Source organism: Diadema antillarum, unplaced genomic scaffold (assembly GCF_040938485.1).
Source record: "Diadema antillarum isolate AM-2024a unplaced genomic scaffold, OU_Dant_1.0 seq00000821_RagTag, whole genome shotgun sequence".
NCBI lineage: Eukaryota > Metazoa > Echinodermata > Echinoidea > Diadematoida > Diadematidae > Diadema > Diadema antillarum.
Window position 1 is genome coordinate 3,059,968 of NW_027271698.1, and position 10,647 is coordinate 3,070,614.

Consider the following 10,647-nt stretch of genomic DNA (forward strand, 5'->3'; position numbering starts at 1 on the left):
GTTACTGTAACCAACGAGGATCCATCATTTTTGCGTTCACTCTTTTATCTTCCAAGTGGAAATTTTAGATTGAAAATAAGAATTGAGATTATCTTGTCAGGAAGATGCTCTTGCATGGGCACGAAGTTCAAAACAGCTGGGGGCCGCCCATCAAGGAGCCCTCCAAAGTTCTGGGTTTTCTTTCGTTTTTTCCCCCAAATTTTCCATATTTATTTCTTGAAGCAAAAGTTCCGCGGCCCCTCTAATAAAGCAAAACAGACAGAAATAATTTATGTATGCACATTGCAAGTAAACATACTATATCTTACCAACTCTGTGTTTCTTTCTATAAATCTTATTCATTTTTCTCGTGAAATGGTTTTCTGTGGTCCTTTTAGTGTGGGGGGGGGGGGGGGACAATGCACATCATAAATTGCTTTTGTTCAGTCATTTTTTCTCATTTATGATACTCAGTCATTTTCCCCATATAGGTTGCGTCATACACTGACATCGTTTTTATAAGTTCGTTCTCTTCATTTCTTCCTTTTAAGATGCGTTTTTGTATCTGTGTGAGTGTACATTTTATCCCACACAGGATTGAAATAGAATTGGCTCACGTTGAACTTCATTGTTTGCTTTTCCAGATGTAATTATTTGATATAGAGCCACGGGTCATGCGGTTAAGAGCACAAGTGTTATTGCACGGGGTTCAAATAGGGAGCTGTTATACAATCTAAATATTTGAATTATGATCTTGAAAAGTTTTATCGCAATTTTTATTCTCTTGAGTGTACTTGATAACCAGAAAGACCGATTGTGCAGCGATCGTCCTTATGTACCTGAGGATGATGGTTGCAAAATCTATAGTTATGAAATACAAAAGTATGAGATAATGTGAGTATTCATATCAGATAAGAACATTGCATGTGATAGGGGCCCCCTCGATGTCTCCTTTGACTTTATCAATAAAGAGATAATTTTATGCAGAGAAAAATTAAGTGGTGCAGAAGAGACGACGACCTGTAACAACCTTATATAATCGATACAGTGCCGAATCTATTTCATTTCATTTCATTCATTTCCATAATCAAATGATACAAAATTATTGCAAAGTATTATTGACGATTTGTACAAGAAGGTGCAATGTCATGAAGGAAATTTACAAACAATAGTATTATAACAGAAGTATAATACATACACACCTGCACCTACAAACACATATGAACCTATATACGTAGTATACAAACATTTTGATCTTCATGAAATCACTTTGAGTTGAAATAGCACTAGATAGTAAGGATGGAGGGAACTTTAAAAAAACAGAGCCTGTACAATCTGTCAATCAATTGACATATCAAAATTAGTCTAGGCTCTGTGATGACAGTTTTGTAGTTAATGAAGTTCTCGACAACCGGGTTACAAGGACCAGTGTGACTATAATTTGAACGGAATTGACACAAAAATTACTGATAATGTAAAGTATTGCGTATTACTTTAAGCGTACTCATCTTACTTTACGTACTGGCCTTAATGGCTTGTAATGATGGTAATGATGATGATATGATTATGATAATGATAATAGTAACAAAATGATTACGCTAATGACGTTAATTTTATAAAATGATGATAATTGATAATGTAGAAATAATGATTATACATGGATTGTAGTTGTGATAATTCATGTTTCTATTAAGATAATAATATGCCGAGACCTCTTTTCAGGACAGACAAACTTATAGATGAAACAAAAAAATCGTAGAAATTTTGATCAGTCACTGTGACTTGACGATGAATAATGACGCTTCAAGGAATTTGATAAAAAGCACAGCTACACAGGCAGCGATGCATGGGCTAAATTTACTGTGCACGAAAGAAAAAACTGACGTACTGTAATTACTTATGATTATTCCAGGAAAACCATTCTCACCTAAGTTTATAAGCCGTGTGATTTCGTATGGTATCTCAAAATATTATAATTTATTCTTCCGTTTTGATGATAATATAGTTTTCAAAGCCACAAGATGACATTTGGGAGGTCATAACATGCTTTCGTAAACCCATATGGACAAATCTTGACAATCTTCGGGTAATGTTTATTGCTCCGAAGGTTCGTTAATCCGAAAATTGATTAACAAAAAAAAAAAAAAAGATGCGTACGAACCAACCTCCAGAATAACGAAACTTATAGATTTCGCTTCGGGAGTAACGAATTCCTTCGGAATAACGAACCATCGGAATAACGAAGCTTCGGAATAAGGAACCTTCGGGATAAGGAACCTTCGGAATACCGAACTGTAACCGTAACTTCCACCTGCACACATCCTCTCTTAAAATCCTTTTCATTTCTGGGGTGATTTTTTCCTCTCGTTAAGAGCAAGATGTATAGCGGTATGTAAATGTGTATTGAATGGAGTGGGTTAGGATTGAAATGTATGATAGACTTCTTCTACTCCACTTTCGTTACCCCTGTGAAAAACTATATAGTGATAGTCATGCATTCCAGTTAATTTCAATAGGCGTTTTCACATCAGCCCGATAAAAATCCAAGCTCGAGATATTTTTCGCTATCGCAAATTAGCGCGCTATTTCATTTCTCACATCAGCCCGAACATTATCAAATAGCGCGCTAGTTCAAATTCAAAATCAAATTCAAACTTTATTTTCACTTTCTTTCTTCAACAGAATGTACAAGAAACAATATCATAAATTTGACATGCGAATCGTTGTAAATATATATAACTAGACAGGATTGACAACATGTTCTTGTCTACATGATCAGTACAATAAAGATACATACACTCTATATACACCCTGAGGAGAAAAAAAAAGTGGAGGTACCCACTCAAAAGACTAAGCTTGTAACATGTGGATACCTCTGAGGGAAAGGGGGAAAATGGGGTGAAAACTTACAACTACAAAGAGTGCGGGAAACTGGGGAAGTGGGGAATAGAGGGGAAAAAAAGAAAGCAAAAGTGTGAAAAAAGGGAATAGAAAACAGGGAAAAGAGGAAGAGAGAGAGAGAAAGAGAGAGAGAAGCCAAAAAATGGTTGATGCATACACCAAGGGCGAAAGCCCACAGAGACAATTAGCCAACTGTTTTCGTAAGTGACAAATTGTCGAGCAGCTTTCCAGCGGAAGAGATTCAACTGTGAGGACGAGAGAACGAGAGCACGTATAGAATACTACCATGTAGTAAAAATAATTGATGCCTCAAGAGAACGCAGCCTTACAGTGAAAGAAGAGAAGATGATATCGTGCTCACAAAATATATTACAAAATTAAATACATTCACTTACATTATAAGACTTTAAAAGAAACATTTTCAATCTCGTTTTAAAAGAATTCAATGAAGATGCATTTTTTATATCCATAGGAAGGGAGTTCCAGAGTCTTGGACCTACAAAAATAAAAGTCTGTTGAGCTAACAAGGTTCTTAACAGAGGTAAATGAAATTCATTTGACTGTCTAGTTGGGTATCTATGGTATGTCCGGTTACGCATAAACATGGAGTTAAATACAAACGGGAGGCAATTATTATTATAAGTATACATAAACTGCCCTAATTGTAATAAAAACAAATCCTTAATTTTCAGAATCTTGTTATCAAAAAACAAAGGATCTGTACGAGAATATGGAACAGTATTACAAATAATGCGAAGAGCCTTCTTTTGTAACAGTAGAATACTATCCAATAATAATTGATGCGTGTTTCCCCATACCAAAATTCCATAATTTAGATAAGGCAATATCAAAGATGAATACAATGTTTCGCATTAATTATCCTGCAATTTCGGAAATTTCCCGAGCTGGACTCGAGAAATTTTCTCGATCAATTAGCGCGCAAATTTGTATTCACATTACCAAATAGCGCGCTATTTCGTGATCGGTTTAATTTCCCAAGTCAGAAAATAGCGCGCTATTTCGAAACATCGGGCTGATGTGCAAACGCCTATATGTGATATTATATATTTGTAACAACGTATTTTAATGGCTGAAAAACAACTCTAGGACAGCTAGGTATAGGTGCAATAAATGAATAATGTGAAGTAAAAAACAAAAACAAGCGTAAGTGTGTCCGCGCTGATTAGGTTGAAAAAAAAAGCTAACTGGGTTAATATGCATATAGGCCTATAATAGCCCTCTTTTCTAAGGACCGTGAAACGGGGTGGGGGGGGGGTGGACGCTGCCTTAAGTCTAAGATTATAGGCATGGTTATTATAAATCATCTAAAATCTATCCTCATTACCGCTCTCTCTTCAGTTTCAATAATGATGACATTATTCCACCTCATTTTTCCGTCAGTGACGAAAAACTCTAGTACATAGGCCTACCATATCATTGTATTGTTGATGACAAAAAAACTTCGAAAATGATGTTTATCTGTTGTTGTTTTTTTTTTTGTTTTTGATTTAACTCGTCATATTGTTCTCTCTCCATAATAATGCATTTACTATGTATATACCTGTCGTGTTGTGATTTCTACGCCATCTCATATGGGAAACATGCTGGTTCAACTGGATTCTAAGTTCATAATTATTCAGGTGTGAGTTTCTTCAATTTGTCTCCCTCTACAAATTACATTTGTTAAGATCGCAACTACTGATCTGTAAATTAACAAACGTGTCGGGAAAAAAAGGAACCAGTGTTTAATTCAATTCAATTTGTAGGGGGAGACAAATTGAAGAAACTCACACCTGAACCTTCACCCCTCTAAATGATATCTTTCTTTCTTTCATTTCATAATTATTGTTATGCCAACAGCCAACTTAATCCGGAAGTTCGTTTCACAAGCTCACCCTCATTATGGATTTCTGTTCAAAGTGCACGAAATCGTGTATAACTATAACCGCAGTTTACATAATGACGAATTTACGCTGATTTATGAGGTTTTTCACGCCCTTGAAAGTTTCAGAGAGAATAGACTTTGTTATCCGAGAGAGGGTGTCAAAGTCCTATACGCATTATTATACACGTAACTGAGCAACTCACTCCCGATAGTTTTATGATAATTATCAACAGTCAATGGGCAAAGTCTCGTTTAGAGCACGTTGTTACGTACCAAAATAATCATAGTTCATAATAATAGCGTTAATCATTGGACATTTTTCGCCTGATCAGGGGAAAATGGTCACCAGCATTCGATTGTATGATTCACTGCTACGATACTGCATGATAGGTTATAAATTTATTGTGCAAAATAGCTGTTTACGCTGGCAAGCTATTTTGAGGACGTCTGTTTTGAAGATCGGGGTTGACTTCTAGACGAGATCCGGGGAGACTGGAGGTGTGGCCCTATACCTCTTAGTATATTGTCACTGTGAAAAACGAGGAATGCAAAGTGGTGTCGTACGCTCCAGATTCGCCGTGCATACAGGTAAATGGAGCGCGATATGACCTGGATCCGGCCAATGATATCCTGGCATTCCCATTTTTAATGCTACAGTAGTATTGTTTTGAAATAATGGCTCGTATCTGCATGTGTGAAGGAACGTTCGAAGGAATGTAATTGTTTGTCGGTCTATCAAGCCTATCACTTCATCTCTCTATTATACCAGTGGCCTTTACTCTTCTATAACCTTCCAGGAAGTAGTTTCGTCTTTAAGCATGATTGAATGTGAACTCATCATATTGTGTGCTCAGATATGACATGATTGACTTTGTTCTGCTTGTGTGCATTATTTGTGTACGCGTGTGCACGTAAAGGTAAGTTTGTACTATGTGGTGGAGTGCGGGGGGGGGGGGGTGGGAGGAATGACGTATCGGGGCATGATATCAAAAGTTTCAAAGAAAGCCTTGATTGAGTCAATATGTGAATCAAAGTTTAAGAAAGGTCCTTAAAAATCAAAATAGATCTTTGAAGAAGATAATGCAAAATGTAATCGATCTTTATCAGAAAAAAAAGATAAACATTTTTTTTTTTCAAAGCACTTTTGTTCGAGACTCCTCTGTGCGCTGGTGCATTATAATGCCGTTACAACCATAGAGTATGTAGAAGCCCGTATACTCTTTGGTTACAACACTACAAAGTAAGAATTACTAGTAGCTGTTAGCCAAAGTGCTATTCATTGCATGGTGGTAAGGCCTACAACTTTCTCCATTGGCCTCGGGAAGATAAAGGGGAACCGTAGAAGAAATAACAATGATCGTTACTTCTTTCCTTTATCCATCATCCCCTGGTGACACACTCGATCTGGGTGCATGATTGAAAGTTCTGTGCTTGTGCGAGTGCTGGTGTTATCTGGCAAGAGGGGGAACAAATCGCTTGAAGAACTTACATCAATAGTAAGCACAAAACAGCTCTACAAAAGCACTTGCATTTGGACTAAGCGGCACTCCATTATATAGTCACGTTCTGAGTGATGCTCAACCTGAGCTTTTTAGAGTAACAGATCCAGATCCAGATCCAGATCTCCCAAACCACTGCCTTAATTCGAGCTCTAACACAGCCGGTCAGATTACTAGTATTGCAAGCGATACCGATCATAATTTTCGATCATCAACACTATGACAAGTCATATAAAGTCAAGTGTTCGCTTCACATCACCATGTGAGTCTTCGTGATTGTGCTGCAGTTGACAAAAGAGAAGAATAATTGCGCTTTAAGTCCATAATGTGAAAAGGCACCGCTAACACCAATACCAAACTTAAAAGATTGATAAAGAGATGACATACTTTTGGTAGAGATGGGGATTGAGGTTTTAGCTTTTTGTGAGATGATTAAAGAACATACATTTCTAAGAGGAATTCAACGTTGATTTGATGAAAATTAGTTTTGAATTCGGTTCTGAAACTAATGAGAAAGAAGCACATAATAAGCCGCCAACAAGAATTGTGGAGCTCTTCCCCGCCCATCCTTCACAACACTCAACACCGGCCCGTGCCAACACCATAGCATGGTTTCAAGTTCGGGTTTAGCGCAGGTAATGGCGTTAACTTCTTATACGCTATCACTAACACCGGGCATAAAATCATCCATTTGTCTTGTTTGTGTCAAGGAGATTGAAGATGGTTTCTTTTTGATAAGCAACTGTATATAAGGGGTTGTGACTGTAAGATCATTACGAAAGCTATATGGCGGTACATTATAGTAAAAGAAGTCTCATGAGCTACAAAGCCGAACGCTGATTATAGCCTAGTAATGAAGGCTCTGATGCCGTACAGATTAAGGCGCAGTGAAGTAATGTGAATGACTTAATTTCTCTTTGCTAACGTACACCGTTTGCTCCATTGCTTTCCTTGAGTAATTTCCAATGTCAAAGGTCATGCTTGAATCATGGACGTGGCAAGATAAGTAGTCGCAGCTCTGTTTCATTTAGCAATGGTACATGACGAACGAACATTGAGCTCCAAAGTCCAATATCTGCGTATTTATGTACTGCTTTACTGTGAAGTGTTATGCAAGATGTGCTGTATACAATTTGTTTACGGGAAGCAGACGAGCCGATGCGGTGAACAACCATGTCGAGGGCGACGGGTTAATGTTCTACCTGTCATGATGTAAATTGTTTGTTTTATTCCTTACATAAGCGCATAAGAAATGACATTAAAAAATCATCACGTGTATCAACATGATGGACTTCAACATGTAACAACTAATATGTGCCTTGATATAATTCGCTCCGCCTATAACAGCGGGTTAAGTGTGTGTCGGTTACTGTCAATCGTCTGTGTATCCTTTCTCGTAAATCTGCGAAAGTGACACAGGTCTATAGAAAAGCTGTTAGAAGCTGAGTAATGGAGATTGTTCATATTCTGATCAACTTGATATCAGCTGTTTCTTCATTGTGTGACAGATAGGAAATGATTGTCATGAATATCCATCGTCTGCTCGTAACCTGTGTTATCTGTCTAACAGAATCATGAGGACGACATCCGTTGATAAATTACCCGAAGATTTAGAATCGTCTTGGGTGTATTATCAGTCGACGTGGGCGGAAAATTTCGCCTTTACTTATGTTTTTAATTTTCATCAGTTTAATACAAGTGAGTATCTAAAAGATGTCGTATAATTCTGTCAGACTGAACGTTTGAACACTGTCTTGTTCCTCTCCGTTTTCCTCAAATACTTTGATTAAAGCAAATTAATGTAGCATCAACTTCGGAAATGTCTTTCTACTCCACGTTGATAAATCCTTTTTTCTTTTCTTTTTTTTTGTGCGTCTGTGTTGTTGTTTTTATGTTCGCGGGCAGCACATGTGTCAGTAATGAAAGATCGCAGTCACAGTGATTAGTATTTTACTACATACTTGCACGCAAATCGAAAATTATCTCTCTCCTTCTCTCTCTCTCTCTCTCTCTCTCATACATACAAACACACACACACACACACACATACACACACACACACACACATACACACATACACACATACATCTTCAAGAATTATCCCATTCAGAATACTTCTTTTTTTTTCATTCACAATCACACATAATATTTGTACAAAGAATAAGAGGACTAATCATAATTATTGTGATTATTTTTTATGTCTACATACAGATTCCAACGGCACGGGAAAGAGCAATGGAGTGTCTGGTGCTTCCTTATCAACATCATCAAGCCTCATGAAGGTGAGTGAAAGTAATACTTCTGCCTTCTTATTTATATGCGCAATTTCCCCTTTAATCTGTGTTTAAATATTACGTCTGTTTGGATTTCATGAAAGCCTGATTTTTTTTTAATTCTATACAACATTTTAAAGAAGACAATTCTGCCATGATTTCTTGAGAGCACCTTCAAATTGGGCAACAAAATATTACAATCATATTCAACAGAAATATGAATATTATAGTTGTAACCGTTACACAATTTAATAGCGTTAATAAACTACGTGTATTCCAAAAGACACTGCATGAGAGACTGTGATGAACTGGTTAATCAGGTCGTTTTCCGACTTGCAAATAACAATTTCTTTACTGACAGTGACTGAAATCTTAGCTAATATGGAAGGAGATACAAACGGTTTTACCCGTATGTTTATATGTTTCCAACAGTACCGTGGAAGCTGTTTTCTCTCAATATTCCTTTGTTGTTTCAGTCGGCAGATACCGGCTTCAGATGGGACGTTGTGGGATGGGTCATCGGTGTCGTCTTCATCACTTGCGTCCTCATTGCCATGATCTTCATCGGAGATTACCGGGGATGGGATGCAGACTCCGGATATGACCACAATCTCAGCGAGAGCTCGCAAGAAAGGTTCCTTCCGGAACCCTTCGAAGAAGAACCCGGCGTCCCAGGAAGATACGGGTCAGGAGCCACAGCAAGATGGTACTACTGGCAGCTACCACCCGATGAAGTCACCGCACTCACCCGAAGTATCACCTGGATCTGCTACGTTTTACACCAGCTCTTCATGTGGGGATGTATCTACTACGCTCAGCGGACTAAGAATCTTTACCCGACTCCTGGAGACCCAAAGTACTCAACCAATATGAAGTACTTCAACTGGATTCCTCTGATCGGCAACATGGTGTTCCATGTGTTTCATCTTGGGCAGACACACTGGACGTACGACGCCTTGGCACAGGACGTCTCGGAGGCGAGCTCCCAGGGTTCTGTGATCATGCTCCTCATGTTTGTCCTGATGATTGAGTACAGGAACCGAGGTATGGCGTTCGGGTGGCCTTCGAAAGACGACGTCGGTCGAATCAGCAACAAAGTCCGGCTTCCATGGGGTCCACAGGAACTCATTCGCAAATACCATGGCTATGCCTTCTCCTGGGCTGCAATCTTCACCTTCTGGTACCACCCTATGGAGAACACTGTTGGACACGCCCTTGGGTTCACGCACACTTGGATGTTCATGCTGCAGGGAAGTCTCATGTACACCCAGGTCCACCTGAATCGCTACTGGCGCCTTCTCCTTGAAGCCTGGGTAGTCATCCACGGTACGGTGGTTGCCTGGCAAACCGGTGGCCCAGCCCTCAACGGCACAGCTCTCTACCCTATGTTCATGTTTGGCTTCCTCTGGCTTTTCACCATGACTCAACTCTTCGGACTTCCGGTTTGGAAACTCCTGCCGCGCTGGACCTACTTCTTGCCATTCATCGCATACATTGGCGCCGGGATCGGCGCGTATGGCTGGGTATTTTACGACAAGGAAGGGCGCTACTGGATCCGCATGAATGAGATGATTCGAATCCCAGCAACCGAATATCTCTGCGTCCTGATCGCCTGGTTAGTGATGTGGTTCTTCCTCTGGGTCGAAAAGAAAGTCTCAGCTGAGAAACTTAGTCAGCCGTTCCAGACTCCTAGTCTCGTCAAAGAAATCCTGTACGTATCCGGTGCCGTCTTCATCTACGCTCTAATGGTGGTCATCGCCGTCCTTGTTCAGGTCCTCGACGTCAAGATGGATCTGATCGCCCTCATGGTCATTTTCGTCCTCATCTTCACTGTCGGAGTAGCAGTGACCTGCATGTTGTTGAAACAGATCATTCCACCTGCCGATTACACGAGTGACATTCCAAGCAACAACAGTGGTGCCAAGGTGGCGCCAGAATTTGACAACGCCGCGTTTTTGGCGGACACGGAAAAGAAGTCTTGAGCTATGTTACATCACCCACGTGTGAGTGTCTTTGACCACGTGTCCGACCAACACCAATGTGAAACAATGAACTCTTTTATGCGTGTTCAAAGCATTTCCACTTGTTCTGTTTTTGAAGGGCACCATTG

The 10,647-nt window shown here is 39.3% G+C and overlaps 1 protein-coding gene across 1 annotated transcript; it reads left to right on the plus strand.

The window, feature by feature from the left end:
- The first annotated feature begins 3,022 nt into the window (after window positions 1–3,022).
- LOC139739939 (uncharacterized) lies at window positions 3,023–10,647 on the plus strand. The gene is made up of 3 exons (XM_071650539.1): window positions 3,023–3,080; window positions 8,476–8,546; window positions 9,014–10,647. Exons 1-3 carry the CDS (start codon window positions 3,023–3,025, stop codon window positions 10,517–10,519), a joined length of 1,635 nt encoding a protein of 544 aa, XP_071506640.1. The 3' UTR covers window positions 10,520–10,647.

Bases quoted from the DNA above. Each gene is read 5' to 3' on its own strand.
- LOC139739939 (XM_071650539.1), top strand. From the start codon at position 3,023: ATGGTTGATGCATACACCAAGGGCGAAAGCCCACAGAGACAATTAGCC. The intron at 3,081-8,475 runs GTAAGTGACAAA...GTCTACATACAG, and splicing joins ACAATTAGCCAACTGTTTTC to ATTCCAACGGCACGGGAAAG. The intron at 8,547-9,013 runs GTGAGTGAAAGT...TTGTTGTTTCAG, and splicing joins CATCATCAAGCCTCATGAAG to TCGGCAGATACCGGCTTCAG.